General features: G+C 35.0%; 1 protein-coding gene across 6 annotated transcripts; it reads right to left on the bottom strand.

Annotated features, from left to right (window-relative positions):
• Positions 1 to 1,538: 1,538 nt before the first annotated feature.
• LOC133823470 (casein kinase 1-like protein HD16) lies at positions 1,539 to 8,331 on the bottom strand. Of its 6 annotated transcripts, none has more exons than XR_009888345.1 (9): positions 8,137 to 8,331; positions 6,938 to 7,795; positions 6,679 to 6,753; positions 6,499 to 6,597; positions 3,899 to 4,040; positions 3,530 to 3,663; positions 3,316 to 3,446; positions 2,683 to 2,727; positions 1,539 to 1,734 (listed from the first exon to the last, which is right to left on the bottom strand). XR_009888345.1 is itself a non-coding variant. In XM_062256270.1 (5 exons), the coding sequence occupies exons 2-5, from the start codon at positions 3,647 to 3,649 to the stop codon at positions 1,677 to 1,679; spliced, it is 354 nt and encodes a 117-aa protein (XP_062112254.1). In that variant the 5' UTR covers positions 3,650 to 3,663; positions 3,899 to 6,489; the 3' UTR covers positions 1,539 to 1,676. The 6 variants fall into 6 exon arrangements, 3 of the variants coding, with proteins under 3 accessions (XP_062112254.1, XP_062112256.1, XP_062112253.1); XR_009888346.1 differs by lacking the exon at positions 3,899 to 4,040 and having other exon boundaries at positions 6,938 to 6,998; positions 7,133 to 7,795; XR_009888344.1 differs by lacking the exon at positions 3,899 to 4,040.
• Between the last annotated feature and the right edge of the window lie 12,894 nt (positions 8,332 to 21,225).

Here is a 21,225-nt window from a genome sequence, read left to right as displayed (position 1 = left end):
TTATAAAGCAAGGCTTGTGGCCAAAGGCTACACACAGAGAGAGGGTGTAGATTATGAAGAAACACTTCCTCCTGTAGCCATGCTTAAGTCCATTCGCATACTTTTATCCATAGCTGCCATCTATGATTACAAGATATGGCAAATGGATGTCAAGACAGCCTTTCTAAATGGCCAACTTGATGAAACCATATATATGGAACAACCAGAAGGTTTTATTAAGAAGGATCAAGATCAAAAGGTATGCAAGTTGTTGAAATCCATATATGGATTGAAACAAGCATCAAGATCTTGGAACTTAACATTTGATGAAACTATCAAAACATATGGCTTCGAACAAAATGTTGATGAAGCATGTGTTTATAAATACATCAAAGGGAAAGTTGTGGTTTTCTTAGTTCTTTACGTTAATGATATCCTACTCATTGGGAATGATGTAGAGACATTATCAAATGTAAAGAAATGGTTGGCTAACAAATTCCAAATGAAAGATTTGGGAAAAGTGAGCTATGTTTTAGGCATTAAAATTTTAAGAGATAGAAAGAACAAGATCTTGGCACTTTCACAAGCAAATTATATTGATAAAGTGCTTGAAAGATTCTCTATGGAAAATTCCAAAAAGGGTCAATTGCCGACCAGACATGGAATTACTCTTTGCAAAAATCAGTGTCCAAAGACACCACAAGAGCAAGAGGATATGAGAAAGTATCCCTATGCATCAGTTGTAGGGAGCCTAATGTATGCAATGTTATGTACTAGACCTGACGTATGTTATGTAGTAGGGATTGTCAGTCGTTATCAGAACACAACCTGGCAGACCCGTTTACGAAGATGCTTCCTGCAAAGCAATTCGAGGGTCATGTACGTAATATGGGATTGAGAGAAATGCCTTACTTGCTTTAAGTACAAGTGGGAGATTGTTAGGAGTATGTCCTAAAAGCATGTAAAAGAAATTTATTATTTCAATGAATAAATAAATACAATGGTCTATCACTACAAAAAAATAGTGTTTTAGCTACCAAAAAACTAGTAGCAAACTATGTCTTTTTGGTAGCTAATACCCTTTTTGCTACCAAAATTTTATGGTAGCTGGTTCGTAGCTAAAACCCCGTCGCTAAAGGTTTCTTGCTACCAAAAAAAATTGTAGCTAATTATTCTTATTTGCTACTAATTTTTTAGTAGCTAAAAATATTAAATCTAGTAGCTAAAACACCACTTTACGGGACTACTAGATGTTTTTTGATACTATAATTTGGTAGCCAATTGCATTTAAATTGGTACTAAAGAATTTGTGTCATTAAAATTTATTTTATTTTCAATCCACCAAAATCATTTTACTACCACAATTTGGTAGCAAACAATCACAAAATTAGTAGCAAATTATTAGTTTTGTACTTGAAAATTCAATACTTTTGCTACTAAAATTTGGTAGCAAAATTAATAATAAATTAAATAATTTTTTTAATATATAATTTTATTAGTTTTTTAATTTAATTATTTTATCAATTCTATTTTTTATTATAATATTTACAAAAAATACATTAATAAAATATCAAAATTAATTTTTATAAAATAGATAAGCAAAATACAAACTAAAATAAAATATTTAGTACAAAATCAATATAAAACATAATACAAAAATCTATACACATGTCAAAAATTGTACTTTTAGTTCATATTTACATATATAAAGAAGTTGGCAGCAATTCCACTTCATGCTCCCTCTTGAAGTCATTCCTGAGAATACATGACAAGCATTCAGAATTCTAAAATATTAATTTTGTGGACAATTGCAAAGAATTGCCATCCAATTTCCCACAAAAGAACTGAAATTTGACACACAGAAGAAAAACTCAAAACCTCTCTTAAAGCAGTTCTAAGTAAGTGGCTCTTGGTTTTTCACTTGAAAATAAACATGGATTATGCATATATATATATATAGACACATTAAACTAAAAATATACAGTAAATAAATTAGATGCCAAAAAGAAAAAAGACAATTAAAAAAGTAAAAGAAACAATATTATTGTCTTTTTTGCTACAGGATAATATAACTTTATATATTATATATATTTATGTTACATGTACTTCATTAGTTTAATTTATTTATGATCTGATCTTATAATTTATTCAAACGTGGAAATCATATCGATCATTGATGACTGGATCACCTATATCTCTAGCTTCTATAAATAAATCAATTCTGATTATGTATAGCTATTAATGGTTGTGTTCATGATCATATAGCTATAGCTATTACACAAAGAAAATGTCAATTAAGTTAATCTATTGTCCAAGAATGTCACCTGAATCACAAAGAAAAGTGTTTGAAGTTTGAAATTCTTGAAAATTCATCTCTTAAGGCAGTTTTTGTCAATAAGTTTCTCTTGGTTTTGCACTTGAAAAAACAACATCAATTATGCATACATATACACACATTTACATGTGGAGCATTGTAATGATCCATGAAGATCTAATCCATATATAGATGATAATTCCCATATATATATATAACAAGTTTCTTTTAAAGGCCCAAATTACCCAAACCATGGCCAATGTGGCCTTTCACGAAAGCAAAGTACAGAGTACAAAGGTCTGTCTCACATGAAAATAAAGATGTCTTACATGCGAAAACAATTATTAAAGGAACAAATTATAAGAATTTAAAAATAAAACCCCATTTACCTTGAGACATTACCACCAAGGCACTGCCATTGCATGCACCAGCAACTGCAGTGATATAGTAAGTGTATCAGATTCAGCCTTTTACCTTATTAATGCTATGTTTGGTAGGAAGGAAACATTCTTCCATTGTTTGTCTCTTATAAGAGGAATAACAAAATCTCTCCAAATTAGAGGGTATAAAAAACTGGCTAAAATTGATGATTTGAGATACATTGTCTAATATACTCCCTCCTCTCATCCAGCCAAATAACAATCATAACCCAAATTCATTTTCTTACTTTACCCCGTTTATTTCCTCTCACTTCGCCCTCCTACCAAACACCCTCCAATTGCCAACAAAAATTGTCCAAGAAGAAATCCCATATAAAAAGACAGACAAATCCCATAAACTATATGGGAGTATTAAAAAAAATGGGGGACCTTTGATGACACTTCTTTCTCCTTTTTTTATATAAGAATGATGAAAATTATTCAAATCACCAAAAGAACTACTTGTACAAGCATTTAGCAGAACCATAAAGACCAGACAGTGTATTTCTAGCATGCCAATATCTTTAAAACATAAAATATGAAAGGAGACAAAGAACAAGATAATGAAAAATAGAAAAAGAGACGGAGAACTGCATCAACTACCTCTGCTTCATTGCTGATCTGTAATTAAATACTGAGATCCACTGAGAGACTGGACTACCTGATCGAACGTTCTTCCTAGGCTGCCCACCATCTTCTAACTCCACAAGTGATCTTCCTCTTTTTTGACCAAACTACATTTAAATATTCAACATTTAGTTGAAAAAAAATCATATTACTAAAAGCTAATCGATAAGCTATGACATAAGGCAACCACCTTAGCTACCCCATCAGTTCTGATTGGTCGCAGAGACACATTAAGAGCTATGCTGCCATCAAAAAGAGAAATAAGCTTTGAATAATTGGGTTCTTCATCGAATCTCATGTTGGTCACCATGCTTGTAAATTCTTCTGCAGACACAAACAATGAAAAGCATGTAAAATTTTGGTACAAGAGAAATAAACTACATATATGCATTCCTCTATATTGATCTTTTTTTGGAATAAATATTCTCAAGATAATATTAATAGTAATATGACGAGCAATAAGAACTGAAATTAGAGATCGACGTATAGTACCCAAAAAAAATAACAAATACAAAATTATTATGAAAAAAGGGTATATTTCTTATAAGACATGAACTACCACAATCATAAGACGACTTCAAACATCAAATGTGATCCACAGAAAGTAAATCCAACAGATCAGTTGATAATCACAAGGCAACTTCAAATGTCAAGCCTTGTACTGAGAACCAATTGAGCTCACAAACAGTTGATGTCTTGCTCTGCATACATCAAAAGTTGTGGGAAAATAAACGAAAGATATCAATCAAGAACCAGATATCTGACCTTATACTGAGAGCATCAAACCAATCCAACCGTACGAGTTCACAACTGTATGTTAATTCATGAAACCAACATTCTTACAAAAAGAATTTACAATATTGCTTCAAATCCAAAAGAGTAGCTTATTCAGATGAAAATTCAAAGATTTGGGAAATCAACTCAAAAGCTATAATACATAATACCGCAACGTGGCAATATCTAAATCCAGATCTCATAGATAATTCAAAAATTGGCCTCATCTGCATTAATCATTTAGATAACCACAAACTATCCATAGCCAAAATAAACTATCAGATACCAACACAACACATGAAAGATACCAAACAGAACCTCTGAACTTCTACTACATGAATGTAGATACTAATCCGAAGTCTCAGCTCAGTGTGCCAACCAACAATCGACAATGTTAGTGCTGGAAAAACTTTAAACCTTACAGTCAACAATCAATTGGTGACTGTAAGCCACAACTAGTAAAACTTTAAATCTTACAGAAATAAGCAGCCTCTGCTTCTTGAATCTTGAATAATTCTTTAACACATTCAATAGCAATTATTTGACAATACAAGTGAATGAAAAACCAAAATCCTTGTGGACTTTTCAAACTCATCTTTGACATAAAATTTATGTTTCTTGCTTTGAATGTCTAAAACTCTAACCAAGTTTATAGGATTCTGTTTGTACACCAGAGAACCAAAAAAAGAGCACAAAAAGACTAAGTAAGAAGCATAAAGAAGAAGAATACTTTGTTCTTCTTCTCAAGCTTTAAGATTGATTTTTGAGTGAGAGATAGAGAAAAAAATGATAGAGCTTTAAATCAAATGGGAATTTGAGTTTAATGGCCTAGAGTTGGAGGGGAACTTTTGCATCTTCTGTGGAGCTTTAGAGATAAAAAAATCAAACCCACCTACTAAAAACTATAAAGCAAAGAATATACTTTTTGAGAGAGAAACCATAGGGAGAGTGACTCTCTCCACAAACAAAGAAAGAGAGCTCAGTAAGAAGATGATCAAGAGAGAGAGAGTGGGCTAAAGCCTAAAGAGAGAGAGAGAGTGCGAACCCAAAGAGAGGGAGTGCATGATTTTTGTTTATGTTCCGATCAAGTTTTGCTTTGGTCGGTTAGAGTGATTACAGCCAAATTCAAATATATGACTCAGCAAAACTGATTCCTATGTATGGGTCAATAATACAAATATCTTTAACATAATTTAAAAAACTAACCTATTATATATATGCATATTCAGTTTTTTAATAATTAAAAAATATTTTACTTAACTATAACCACATATTTAGGAAACAACAACCATTCAGTATAAAATGTAAATTTAGTTTTAATTTTTGTAAAGTAGGAAATATAATAAAAATTTATTATAAAAAAACAATTTAATATTTTCAAATTTTTATTTCATTAAATATACATATCTCACGTATAATCAGCACAAATATAGGAAATGAAAGTATTAATTAAAAAAATTACAAATAACTAGTTTGAAATTTAAATTTTAGTTTTTCAAGGAGGATACTATCTAAGAAAATTAATATATATAGTAAGTATATCTTTTTTTTTCACTAGTTCATCGACATTTTGTTGAGGTATGTATGGTATATACTGATTAAATATCATGGCTATATTGGTTTGATTGTTTAATTAAATTTTTTTCTTTAGGTGCTTCAACTGGGTGCAAGGAGAAGGTACTGACAAACAGGTTTTTATTCTCTCTACCATATTTCACTAAAACAATATGCATTGAAATTAACTTGGAAATAAAAACATTGATCATAGACATATACATCTCTTTTTTCTTATGAATGTTATTATACTTTCTTGAAGATTCATTAGGTGTTTTCTGACATTTTGATCAAACAAATCAAACACTCTTTGATGGAAATCTATAATCAAAGAAAAAAAAATAAAAAGAACAAGTAACTAGTTCTTAAATCTGTCCGTGCAGAGCTTATATGCTTATAAATATATATATAATAAAATGTCAATTATCTATGGCTTTCATAATTCTCTATGATTAGAACAGATCAGGAAAAAAAAAATTAGAACCAAATCCAAGCCTACCCAAGAACAGAACAAGAAAAAAAAAAACCAAATTCATACCCAAGTATTGACTTAGTTCTCTATGATTAGAACAGATCAGAAAAAAAAAAAATAGAACCAAATCCAAGCCTACCCAAGAACAGAGCAAGAAAAAAAAAACCAAATTCATACCCAAGTATTGACTTAGTTCTCTATGATTAGAACAGGTAACCTCAGATAGATGATAACGGACCTAAAGCAGTTCTCTATGAATCATGTTCATTAGTTTCAGTGTATACTTCAGAAATAGATGATATATACCAGCAAGTAAGCAAACTATACCATTTACCAAGTCAAATGTCTAAAGATTTTACCGTGGGAATTGTTACAATAACAAATTCTGTTGAATCAATGTCCCAAAAAAGCTCCCGCACTTTGATCATCCTCTCCCTTAGTCGCTCCAGTTTGTCAGTCTGCATCATAAAGAACCTCAGATAGTCGATAAACCCATGTAAAAGAAAACATAACGGCAGCTAGAACAACAACCGGCTTACCACATCCTGCTTGGGCTGTTCTTGGCTGAAAACAGATTTGATGGCTGAGGTGGCTAAAGAAATCTTTTGTTTAAGCTGTAATAGACCATATGAAAATAAAGGATTAAAGTTAGTGAAACTTCAAGATGTTCTTTTGCATTGGTAAAACAAAAGAATCTTTCTAAAAGGTCCAGAGCAAAAGACAATGAGAAAAGAGGGAAATATATAATATTATGAAGAAAAATAAACAAGAGAGGCAGAGAGAGGTGGACATTCAAACCTTCAATAGCTTGCCTATTGATCGATCTAAGAAATCTGGACAGAAGTCGCAACGTGTGACCCTTTTTAAAACAAGCCATCAAATTAAGAAGGTGAAAGTTCAAGCAACAAAGACAGTTCGTGATAAAATACTCACAGTTAGAACAGATCAGAAAAAAAAAAAGAACAGAACAAGAAAAAAAAAACCAAGCTTTACGTGTGTACTGGTTCGTGAGGACATTGCTGGACCCAATCTTCCCATCTTGCGAACCTCCACCACCACCTTTCTTGGAATCACTACCTTTCGGCTAGATGATTCCGAGTTCCTTCGGTTAGAAGTTGGTATGTGAACTTCGAATGAGAGAGACAGAGAGAGCTAGAGTGAGAGGGAGACAGGAATACGAGAGAGAGGGGAAGAATAATGGGGTCTGGGGTTTGATTTAAACTGAGAGATAGAGAGATTAGAGTGAGAGAGAGCTAGAGATTTGAGAGTGTATAGGGGAATATGAAGAAGAAAATGAAATGGGGCTTTTCTTTTCAGCTGTACAAAGGGGTATGTCTACTACTGTCTAGGTCTGAGCTCAAGGCTTTTTTGCAAAGTGAATGGACATCATACCTATGATAACTTTCTCACATCAGATAAGATGTATCTGGTGCAGTAGCATGTTCCTCGAGGAGTCTCTGTGCCCTCTATTTCCCTTAATATTCATGTGCACAGAAGTATGGCTGCATGTTAAGGAGACCGACAGATGCATGAGGTGAGGCATTTCAAATGAGGAGAAAATTCGGTGAACAAAATATTTGGCATCATCATATGAGAACAATCGAGCGAGTGAACAAAATTCGGTGGGAAAGCTGTTCTCTGCCTCCTGACCATGACCTAAAACATTACAGAAATCACATTTATTTAAGCCTTAAAAGCACTAAACATTTTCAATCTTTCCTTTATTTCATTCTCTGTTTATAAAAATGTATGTTTTTTAAGAAATAAATAATATTTTGTCATAAATATGTTAATTAGTTGAAACACAACTGAGAGATAGAAGGATTACGGAGAAGAAAGAACTTAGAATCAGAGACAAAGAGAGCTAGAGTGAGAGGGAGACAAGAATACGAGAGAGAGAGGGGAAGATTAATGGGGTCTGGGGTTTGATTTCAACTGAGAGATAGAGGGATTTGTGAGTATATAAACATATATAATGAAACTAGCTAGCTAATTACTTGAGATGTGGAGAAGGTCCTAAGCATTTCAATGGAGAAGCTATGATCAGTGCAGCTTCCACCAGACCTTCTTAGGGCTTGGAGATAGTCACTGTACAACTTACTGAGGAAAGAGGCCGTTGCACTGAATTGGAGTAGTGTGAGATGGAGCTAGGCATTTGTGAGTGAGATGGAGCTAGGGATTTGAAGAAGAAAACGAAATGGGCTTTTCGGATGAGGTGCTGAAGCCCTTTATTTTAATTTAGAAATTCATCTAAAAAAAAATTAGAAATAAAATTAAAAAGAAAAATAAAATACTTAGAGAAAGAAAAATCACCACTTACTAATTTAATATTAATTTAATAAAATTACTTATTTGCCTAGATAACATAACACACTTTATATTCCATTAATAGAAATACCCCATTTGAATTCATAAAATTTCAAAGTTAATTATGTGGTGGTACATTTTTTCGATTGTGGAATGAGCTTCTTTATTATTAATTTTTCTAAAAAAGTATTTTATATTGTGTACAAACTTTATCAACTTTACTATTTTGACACATTCTATTAATTTTTCCTTTCTTTTTGATAATTTTTTTTAATTAAATTTGGAATTTAAGAAATCTTCTAGTGTTTGTAAAATAAATTTGCAGTGAAATTACCCAATATTTTTTTATTAGTTTAAGTATTCAAGATTTTTTTCGTTGAAACTACTCACGCATCTAAAAACTGAGATAGTAGTCACTCATTCTGGAATTGAGATAGATTTAATACTTGTTGACTGATTTTTTTGTCAATTACAAATAAACCAATAAAGCATAAAAAAAAATCAAATACGTACGGGATTTAGGTTATTAATTAGTCCTAGTGCACGAGTTAATTGTATTGAGAAATAAGAACTTGCAAAACTTAAGTTCTTTAGAGATTTATTAGGTCGCATTTTTGCATGCACTAAACAAGTGATACTCTAACCTTATTTATAGGCAGTTAAGAGGATTAAGCTCATTAGTGTCTGATTAGAATAAAATTCCGTTAATGGGTTTAAGCTTATTATTTTGGTTTTAGTATCATTGAACCTTATAATTCTATATATTTAATTATTTTAAATTTGAATTTATAGTAGGATTTTCTAAAGTTTTTTGGTTTTTTTATTTTTATTTTACTTTAGTAATTAAATTTGTTTCATGAATAATAATTTTAGTGTTTATTCCTTAAAAAAGAAAATTTTAAAATTTTTGTTAAATGATTTTTAATTTTTTTTATTAGATTTTAAATAAATTTTTAATATTTGAATGAATTTTTTAAATAAAAAAATAATGGCATGTACCAATTAAAGACTTACACATATGTGTCTATTTGGCACTTAAATTAAACACATTTATAAAAAAAAAAAATATGCATGTAATAGAGTAGGATAAGAAACACTTATACTAATATCCTACCCTATACGTGCATCAAATACATGTTTTTTGTACCATAACTCTATCATACCCTATAACTACAATTCTAGGGCTAATTAAGTATTTTATTTTTCTCAATGTAGTATAATCCATCGTCTACTTGTTCGAAAGATAATAGAGAAATGATGGATAAAAGTTGGATTTTCCAAAAGAATAGATTATCAGTGGAGTATTTTGATGGACTTAAGAGTTTTATTAAGTTATCAACTTTGCATTTAAATGGTGAAAATAAGATTCGATGTCCATGTGTTTCATGTATGAACTTATATTATCATGACTTAGAGACAATTGAGCGTCATATATTCGTAAAATGATTTTATACCAAATATGTTATGTGGGAGTTTCACGGGGAAGATATCACAGAAGTAAACGAAGATCAAGAAGAAGTAGAATCAAACAGTGAAGAGGACATACCATATGATAGTGATGATGATGAGGACAATGACGATATGAGACCAGCATTAGAAGATTTAGCTAGTCAATATCATAGGAAGGGTGATTTTGTGAACCTTGGAGATTCAAATGAGCACAATGATGAAAGGAATACATTGCCTGACTTATTTGCAGAAGCAGAAAAGGAGTTATACTTTGGATGTACAACGTTCTCAATCTTAACATTTATTGTTAATCTAATGCACATTAAAGTGATGTGTGGTTGGAGTAACAAATCATTTGATTTGTTGCTCGACTTACTTTCGAAAGCATTTCCCAAAGACAATAAAATTCCACGATCTTATTATGACGCTAAGAAAATGTTGCGTGATCTTGGTTTAGGGTACGAAACTATTCATGTATGTGAGTAAGATTGTGCTTTATTTTGGAAAGAGAATAAAAATGCTGAAAGATGTCCTATATGTGGTCATGAACGATACAAATTCCAAGGAACTAAAGGCAAGCAGATCCCACACAAAAAGATGCAATATTTTCCTATAACTCCATGACCACAGAGACTTTTTATGTCACGCCATACTGTTGGGTTTTATGCCCTTATAAAACCATGTCGGACATGTAGCACGATTTCATATTATCAATAAAAGTAGTAGAAATCATTTAGTTTGACAACCGTGTTGCTTGCTTGTTTTATTACATGATTATTGAAATAATACAAACATTTATAAAATCCCGAACATATGGATAGTTACAATTATAGTGACTAGGTCACAGTGGATTATAGTTGTAATTATATATTCAAAAGAACGAGTCCTAAGATTAGATTAGTGCATTGGATTTTCACTGATTAGGCAATCTACGATATGATCTACTTACACATTCAGGGTGTGATGTCTTGTCCAAGGCATCGACCAAGTAGATAAGATCGGATGTATTTAGTTACATCGGACTAGGACCGATATTGATTATTGATTGATAAATAAGTATCGTTGTTATCAAATCTAATCAATGTCACAACGTTGACCATAGGTTAAGTCGATCTTAATTCTGAGTGATAATATTCTGCTAATTATATTATTTAAATCTTTTGACTTGTTCGATACCAGCTTACCCTACGGTCTAGCCCATACTTACATCTTGGAGATTTATTAGTGTAATTGAGTGGGAGTATTATTCATAGATATGAAATCTATAACTTCTGTATGAGAAGTGAAAAGATGATTTCCTTAATTGCTTTGTTCAAAAGGTTAAATGATTGAGATCTCATTTCTGTGATTAAGTTCACGGAAATATCATTTATAAGGAACTTAGTGGGAGTTAAGGATAAAATACTGATGAGGGGTAAAACGGTAATTTGCACCCAGCTCGTTAGTAAGTCATCGATAGAGGATTGACTGATTGTAATGGTTATAACAATGGATAACGTATTTATGGTTTTGAAAATACGTTCTATGAATTCAAGAGTTCAATTCCGAGTCTATAGTGGAGTCACGAGGAATTAATAAGGTAGTGAAATTATTCGTAAATAAATTCACGGTAACTTGTTGGAGCTTGATTTCATGGATCCATGGTCCCCGCATCACCTTTGAGTAAATCATCTAGAATGTCTCAATTAATTGATTTAATTATCAATTAGGATTTTTAAAGTTGACTAGGTCAATTTTGGAAAATTTACATAGATATGAGATTTAGAAAATAAAAGAGAATATTTGGGTAAATTTATTAATATTGATAAATTGGTATCAATATAAATAAATAATATTAAATCAAGTTTCAAATTATAATTAGTTAATTTGAATAAGGATTTAATTAATTAATTAATAAATAAATAAATAAAATGTTTTGAATTTAGGCCCAGTTGGGATTTAAATTCAAAATAAAGAGATTGGGCCCAAGTCCATTTATGGCAGCCCAAGGCTTTTATTTTTGTTTATTATTTTTAATTAATTTAAATTTAAATAAATCCCATTAAGTTGCCTATATAAGGAATATGATATCTAGGGTTTTCAAATGAAATTGAGTTTCAGTTGATTTGGGTAAGTGAAAACCTAGACACTCTAATCCTTTCTTAGCCACTTTCTCTTCTTCTTTTCTAGATCTCTATCTCATGTGTTGAGAACCAGCCCACACTAGTTCTAGATTGATCAAAGGCTTGGTGAGGAAGACTGTGTTACTGATCTAGTTCAATCTCTTGATAATACTCTGCTACAGAAAGGAATCAAGAGTTAGAGAGATTGAAGGAAGGAGTTGTTCCAGTTCCGCTGCGTATTCGTAAGTTTCTACATCATTGTGTTTATGTTAATTTACGAATCTAATGTTCATATGTATGTCGTGTTATTCTATGTTTCTATTATGTGTTTGGAAAAATAATAGGAAGCATGCATCTAGATTTAAATTTCAAGATCCTACACATACATCATCTGATATGAGGTGGCATAAGGAAGAACGTGTTGATACAGAAGGTGTACTTAGACACCCGGTAGATGCAAAGGTTTGGAAGGATTTTGATAGACAATATCCAGATTTTGCAAAAGAATCTAGAAATGTAAGGCTTGCATTTGCAACAGATGGGTTCAATCCATTCGGTGATTTATCAAACTCGTACAGTATGTGGCCAGTGTTACTAATGCCATATAACATGCCGCCATGGAGATGCATGAAACGAGAATTCTTAATGATGGCATTATTTATTCCGGGACGTCGTGCTCCAGGAAAAGACATAGATGTCTATTTACAACCTCTGATCGATGAGCTGAAAGAACTATGGGAAAATGGTGTACGTACTTTTGATATTATTGATAAAGAATATTTTACAATGCGTGCAGCAATATTGTGGACGATCCATGATTTTCCAGCATATGGTACTGTATCTGGGTATAGCACTCAAGGTTATAAAACTTGTCCTGTTTGTGAAGATGACACATCTTCATTTCGAATAAGAGGAAAAACATGTTTCATGGGTCATCGTCGATATTTGTGTCCAAACCACCAATGGCGCAATGATATGGAGTATGATGGTACAATCGAATGACGTTCACCTCCAAGAATTTTATCAGGAGATGAAATCTTAGATAAATTAAAAGGCGTATGGAAATGTAGGGCAGGTAAAAATGATAAGATCATTAAGGACGATAAGCAACAAATGAAGGATGCATGTTATGAAAATAACACGAACTGGAGGCGAAAAAGTATTTTTTGGGAGTTAGAATATTGGCCTAAATTAAAACTAAGACATAATTTGGATGTGATGCATATTGAGAAAAATATATGTGATAGTGTAGTTGGTACAATATTTAGTATTGATGGGAAGTCTAAAGATACTGAAAATGCAAGACTTGATTTACAAGATTTAAATATTCGTAAGCAGCTACACATGAAAAAGAAGGGGAGCAAATGGTTCAAACCAGTAGCATGCTATACATTATCAGCGAAGGAACGACAAGAATTTTGTACGTTCATAAAGTCCGTAAAATTTCCTGATGGATATGCTGCAAATATTTCTCGGAATGTTAACATGAAAGATGGAAAGTTATTTGGGTTGAAAAGTCACGATTGTCATATTTTATTACAGAGGTTGTTACCTATTGGTTTAAGGCCATATTTGAAAAAGAAAGTAATGGATGCTATTGCTGAGCTGTCGTTATTATTCAAAAAGCTATGTGCTAGGACATTATATGTGAAAGACTTAGACGAATTGGAAAAGGGTGTTGTACTCACACTGTGTAAATTAGAAAGTATCTTTCCTCCTGCCTTCTTTGATGTGATGCTTCATCTTATGGTTCACTTGCCAGTAGAAGCTAAGTTAGGTGGTCCAGTACAAATGCGATGGATGTATTCAATCGAAAGGTAACAAAATCTATAACTTAAGTTTAAAAAATTAAATAATCATTGAATACAATTCTTTATCACTATATTTTGAAAACATAATTAATTTCAGGGAATTAGGTCATTTGAAAAAATATGTGAAAAACAAAGCTCGACCTGAAGGTTCTATTGCAGAAGGATACATTATTACTGAGGCACTAAACTTTTGTTCAATGTATCTTCGTGGAATGGAAACACGCTTTAATCGTCCTGAGCACAATCCTGATTTCCTTGGAATTAGAAAACAATCGACACTGTCAATATTCAACATGCCTACAAGACCATTTGGAAGACAATCATCCATCACACTAACTCAAGATCAACGAACCCAAGTTCAATGGTACATTTTGAATAATTGTCTTGAGTTGGAACCATATTTAACGTAAGTTTGTAATTTTATTTTTTAAATTCTAACAACATTTAGGTTTTAGCATAAAAATAATCTTTCATAATACTTATTGTGAACACAGAGAACATAGATTATTCTTACAATCTCAAGGAATTCTGGATATCAATCAAGTGCAAAAAAATGAATTTTCAACATGGTTTGAAAATAAAGTAAGTTTAAATATCAATGTTTGATATTTTAAATTTTTTATTTGTCTTGATCTTACATTTATAATTTTATCTGCCATCACAGATAAAAAAAAATGAATGAAACAATATCTGGTAAAGCACAGGAAGATTTGTATGCAATTGCAATGCAACCAAGTTTTTTGGCTTGTACATATGCTGGTTGTATGGTTAATGGAGTTCGATACCATACAAAAAGTCGAGATGAAAGACTTTTAACTCAAAACTACGGTGTTCACGTTGAAGCAGAATATGATGGAAATATATGTGATTTTTATGGTGTCATCAATGAAATTTGGGAAGTACATTACCTCTATTTGAACAAAGTTATATTATTCAAATGCTCTTGGTACAATACCAATGGAAGTGATAGAATGTACTCTGAGTATAACTTTACTAGTATCAACATCAACTCAGAATGGTTTGAAGATGAACCATTTGTTCTTGCCAATCAAGTAAGTTTGGTTTTTTATTTGGATGACATTAAAAAAAGTAAAGATAATAAAGATTGGAAAGTGGTACAAAAAGTAAATCATCGTCACATCTGGGATATACCATCAAAGCCAATGGATGGTGAAGTTGATAATGAAGATCCAACTATCAACAGTTCTGAAGCATATCAAGAAGAATCTTCGAATGACATTGGCGTGAATTTTGATTCAACAACAAATGATACTAATCTTATTCGGGATGATATTGAAGATATAGAATGTGATAATCATCAATTGTTCAATGAACTTCAAATAAATCATAATGATCAAGTTCAAAGTGATATAAACAGTATCGATACCGATGATGAAGCTTTACTCGATGATTCTGAAGATATAACTTTGAGTGATGAAATTGATTAACTATAAAGTGTGTTATTATTTTTATTTTTTGTAAAGTTTTGAATATGCAAATTTATTATATGCTAATAAAAAAATTTATATTTTTTAGATTTTTAATCATGACAAATGAGAAGTCTCTCGATCCACCAATAACTACTAGAAGGGTGTTTGGCCGTAAGAGGACGCATATTAACTCTTCATCATCTACACAGTCTCCTCCTCGTTTGCCATGTTCTTCCAATGATGATTCAATAACACCATTAAATGATGAAACACACAAGTCCTTAGAAGGTATAAATGGTTTATGTACAACTTATGATAATATGATAATATATACATTAAAAATTTATGAAAATAGTTATGATTTGTAACGACCCAAATTCGCTAATAAGGCTTAAGGGCCTTGATTAGTGTGCCAGGAGGGCAGGTTGAGATTTATGTGTGATTTTATGAGTTAAATGCGCGGTTATGATTTAAAGCATGTTATTTGGCTATTTGTTTAACTGAGATGCATGGCTATGTTTACTAGTATGCATGTAGGCCTGGATCGTGTTAGAAGGGCGTAATTGTAATTTTGGCCATGTTGGGCATAACTGTATTGATATGTGATAATTGTATTCGGTGAATTGTACCACGTGGGTGTGGTTTTATTATTGTGATGCACGTGCCGAGACGGTCCTAAAGAGCTGGTTAACTTAAGAGTCACAACGGGATTTCTATACCCGGCTCGGGAGGAGCCTAGGGGTACTTTGGGAATTTTATGGTTAAGTTGAGATTTAGCGGGTAATGGTTATTGGAGATTTAGTAACCTGGGTAACCATTAGTTACTGCTGTGGGTAACAAGTTTTAAGGTAAAAAGTGATAGAATTGAAATGAAGTGTAAAGACTTAAGTGTCCTTTGAGGTTTAGCTAAGGAAGATTAGTAGGAAAGGGTAAAAGGGTCTTTTGGCAAGGGTTATAGGCAAGTTTCAGCTGGGATTTAAGGGGTTCGGTTTGGGCATTTGGGTTATATGATGGCTTTGCTAAAACATAAAGAGAAGGAGAGTTAGGGCAATGAGAAGATGAAGAAGAAGAAGAAGAGGAAAATGGGCTGAAGTGGGAGCTTAGGAGGTGAATCAAGGGAGCTTGTAGGGTGGATTCTCTACTTGAGGTATGGGTTTTTGAGCATTTAAGTTTGATGTCTGTTTTGAATTGTGAAATCTATAGCTTGAGTTAAATTTTTAGTGTTTGAGTTTGGTGTTGCTGATTTTTGCAATCTAAGGGTGGATTGTTGGGTATGTTTGTGTTTTGAGCTTGAACCTAGTGCCTATAGGTTGTTAAGTTGTTCATATGAAGTTTCTAATTGATTTTGGGGCTTAGGTGTGAGTTTGGGTTGAATTGGGTGTGTTTTGGATGAGGAAATGCAGAGGAAAAACCCAGTTTTTCTGGGTTCGCGAAGGAGCGCCGCGGCCCTGTTCTTGGGCGCCGCGGCGCGAGGCTGTTATCAGTCAGGGGGCTTTCGGACTTCGCTGGGCGCCGCGGCCCTTGCGGGTAGCGCCGCGGCGCTACGCCTTTTTCAGGAGGGGAAAAATTGCATTTTTCAGCTTTTGCTCCGGGGGTTCGGGGGATGTTTCCGATGATTTGTTTTAGGGATTTAGGAGTCCCGAGAGTGTGGGATTGGTCCCGGGAGGCGGTTTTTGATTTGATTAGTGTTGAGGGATATTTCTTGTGTGTTGTGACTAGGTTATTGGTGAGGCTCGTGCTTGAGGACCGTGCTCGCGGCTTTAGTGCATCAGGAGGCTCGGAATGCAGGTAAGAAAACCGTAACACCCGAGATTAGGGCATGGCCCACTGTGTGATTGTAGGGCATGGCCCCGGATTGTATTACGTGCAAATGCTTAACCTTAAATGAACCGTGATGTGTGTGAATGTTTATTTTGAATGTACTATATGTGTGATTATGATGAATTGAACGGCATGGGCCGAGTACGGCGTAGGCCGGGGCGGCCGTGGGGCCGAGTACGGCGTAAGCCGGGGCGGCCGTGGGGCCGAAAGTAATACACAGCACATGGGATGCTTATATTCAGGGTGGGACCCAAGGGATACATGAGTTATCCTCGCGGTGAGAACCGAAACTCCAGGCTTTGGTAAGGCCTTGGGGGCGGCATGGCCGTACTTGTTTATTATGATGGTTTTTCCTATGTGTCAGTGAATTATGACAGCTATTTGATTTGCATATGTTATGTGTTATTTGGGTTTTCTTGCTGGGCTTCGGCTCACGGGTGCTCCGTGTGGCAGGTAGAAGCAGGGACTGAGTCAACCAACCATGAGTACGGAGAGCGTGAAGCGACGCGTACATGTTTGGCCTGCCCGACTGCTTTGGTTGGGGGTTTATTTGAAAATGGCTGTAATAATTTATGATTTTAGAACTGATCAACTGTAACCTTATTTCAAGATGTATATAGCTTTCAAACATTATTTTGGGATCCCAAATGTCTATTACTAGAAGTTTTTATTGAAACAACGCATTTTTAAAGATTACAGCCTTAACTTTTAACTAGTCACACTTTTGTTTCAAAACCTCGGTTAGCGAGTTCATTGCACACTGTTTTGTCTTAAAAACTCACTTAGTAACGGCTCTAAGGAAGTAGGGCGTTACAACTTGGTATCAGAGCGAGCCAAGGTTTATTGGTTCTGGAGATCGACCGAACATGTACGCTCGCTGTCAGTGACAAGCTCGACTCAGGGTTGGTTGGTATGATTGATCGATATGCTGAACATATGTTTGAATGCCCTATTTGCCTGTTTACTTATATGGAGCATGATAGATGAGATGACATATGCATGAGATACTGATAGGGCCTGGCCCTTGACTGTTGCATGTTGAGATTAATGCGTGCTGAACAATATTATTATGCATGTGGATGAATATTGGCATAATGGTTCACATATTAAGCGTATGTGGTTAATTTTATGAGTTAAATTCATATGTTATATCTGTTTATTGGCTTGTATGAAGCATGATGAGTATGGATATACTTAGTGATGATTGAATCTGGTAGCTAAATGTATATCATTGTGGATTTGACCTAGTATATGCTTGTGTGTGCATTATACCTGTGGATATTTGGATCTAGTTGTGGGTTGGTTCAGGGTATGAACCTCAGAGTTCAGGAGTTGGTCAGTTTTGACAGATGAACTCGAGTTGTTGGTTCCTAGAAGGATTTGTGGACCTGATATTGTGTTGAAAGGAGGGATTCTAGATATAAGTTGGAGTTGAGATCTCTAGTTATCCCTGGAAGCAGCAGCAGTGAGTCACTAGTGTGTGAGTAGGTTGTGGAGTTTGTTAGTTGAGATGGGATAGAAGAACAACAGATTTCTCTGGTGAAATAGATAATTTCGATGTTTTAACAGTAAGGTGACCAGTGTTGGTTTACTGTGAGGTATGGACAGATAAAGGTATTATATGAGAGGTTTAAGGGGTGTTATCCTCGGGTTTTGAGGAAAGCTCGAGTTGGCAAGGGACTTATCAATAGACGAGCAGAGTTAATTCCACCCTTGGTTAAGAGGATGAGAGATCCTGATTTGAGGGTTGTGTTAAATGTTGAGGCAGAGAGATGCCCGGGTTTGGTACTCGGGCTGAGGTACTGGCTTGATGGGTTGGAAAGAACCTAGATGATGAATGGTTAGAAGAGATTTAAAGACATGATTAGAACCGTGGAGACTGGTGGGCTTATAAGTTTGGTTTGGGCTGTTGGGAGTAACAACAGTGTAAATCAATGGGTTTGGTAAAGCGGGTAATCCATTTCAGGAAGTTATACTGACGGATGTATCTGGAATTGATGGCGACCCATTTAAGGATATGAGATCTGGAATAGTCTAAGGCATTTGGGCCGCTCTGATGTAAGGTCTTATCGTCTGCATGTGGATGGCGGAGAGGGCCATGTGGTTCGAGGAACTGATGGTTGATGTCTAGAGCTTGAGTGCTAGAGCCGCAATGGCAGTGCTTACTTTGATGGAATTAGTAAAGATAGATTCGTGATAGTCAAGTTATAAGAGCCCCGGATAGTGTTGTGGCTTCTGGAATTGCCGAGATTGGGGGGGAAAAGTCTGAGTGATAAGATGGTACTTTTATTTGATAGAACGCAGTAAGGTTGGACTCTCAATTGTTGAGGTCGAAGGACCCCAGACAGTGCTTAGGCACCTAATTTGAGATTTGAAAGAAGCTTGATTGCTAAGGTGGTTGTCGAGTTGGCGACAGGAACCAGGGAGATTAGTTGGTATGCACATGAGTGAGAGGATGCCACCTGAGAGGAGGTCAGGTGAGGGCTTCTACATAGAATGACTCGAGATGTTAGAATGGATTTCCCATGGTGAGGGAAACGGAGAACTGGAATGCATCGCTACATTCAAAGTTCGTGGCTGAGTCCTCAAGGAGGAGTATTTGACTGACGAGCTTATGCTTTGGGCAAGTAACGAACTGGAAGGGCTCGGTGTTGAGAATGTTCCGAGAGGGAGATGGACATAGAAAGGTTGCCTCAAAGGTCCCATTTGAGAGGCCGAGGACAGTAATACTTATTGAGAAGGAATTAGAAACTCTGGCGGATGGATTGTTGAGGATATCATCTGGAGTACGTAAAGGAGACAGAGCTGACCAGTGGGAAAGTTATGTGGGTATGCAAAGAAAGATTTAGGGAATACTTCAAGGTCAGACTACAGATAGGATTGGTATAAGGGATGTTGTAGAAGACGGTTTTGGCCGACAGAAAGTCTATTGGAGCAATCGAGGGAATCTGAGCCTGGTGTAGCTAGTGTGTTATACTGCGAGGATTGCTAGTATCGTCGGGTTAGGACGAAAAGTACAATGATGGATACAAGATGGGACGATGTCCCCAAGAGTTGATCTACGACCTGGTTATTGCCAGTTGGAAACCAAGGATAGAGACATTTCGTGGATTGTCTAGTTTGCGCCGGCTAGAGTGTGAGGAGTTGGTAACAAAGGTTCTGGAATGGTTCAAGCTACAGTAGCACAGGTAAGTTCTTTAGACAGAGAATACAAGAACGGTATGGACAAGTCCCCTTCAAGCTCACGAGCAGTACATGTGGATTACTCCCAGACGGAAATGGTGAGCAAGTGACTATGCGAAAGACGTTTGTACCCAGAAGGCGGAGTCTCAGGTAAGGTTCTACGGATTGTTAGTTTGAGCGTCGTCAGGAATACTCAGATTAGAGCTACGAAGTGGAAGGACAGGTAAGAGAGGAATTGATCTGAAGCCGCAAAGAAGCTATTGAGTATCTGAAGAACTGAAGGCATAACAAGATTGGTAAGCGCGTCATCTAGTGCACAAGCATCTCCAGGGACAACTACATCAGAGACGAGGAGAACAGTAAAACTCGAAGTTAGATGGACTGAGTGGTGTCAAATCGGAAAGAAATTCAGAAGGCAAGGTAAGGTTTGATTGGTTACGGACGATGATGGGATTTGCGTGTGTTTTGATTAAGTAAAGAGGGATGGCATAAAGGACTTGATCTATGTTGAGGACATGGATTTGTGGGGGTGCATTACGGATTATGCACGCCCAGGCGCATCTGGCGCGAGGTTGGATTGAACCTTGCGGGAGGCGACTGAATGGATCATGGTTGATACTCTTAGAACGTTAAGTCGACTATGGTGTATGGCATAAGGCACTTAAGTCTTGGGTATTAGTAAGAAAGGTTATCGTTGAGACCCAGTGCGGTGAAAAGTAACAGACAGATGATCAGTGTTTGAATCCTTGATTGAAAGAAGGGAGATATAATTGGAGGCGGAACTCCTAGCTGGGAGGCATGTATCAGTCAAGGAATAACGTTATAGGCTGTAATGGAGTGGACAAGGCAACGACTGAGATCGGCAAGATGTTAGTAGGTATTGGTTAGCTGGTGGGTGTCACTGAGCTATGGAATTCAAGGTGTTGGCTTGAGTTGAAACAGGGAAGGACCCTGTCATGGTGGTACAAGTAGGATACCAGAAT

Source organism: Humulus lupulus, chromosome 3 (assembly GCF_963169125.1).
Source record: "Humulus lupulus chromosome 3, drHumLupu1.1, whole genome shotgun sequence".
NCBI classification, from domain to species: domain Eukaryota; kingdom Viridiplantae; phylum Streptophyta; class Magnoliopsida; order Rosales; family Cannabaceae; genus Humulus; species Humulus lupulus.
Note: the sequence above shows the minus strand (reverse complement) of the source record. Positions and strands in the feature narration are given on the sequence as shown.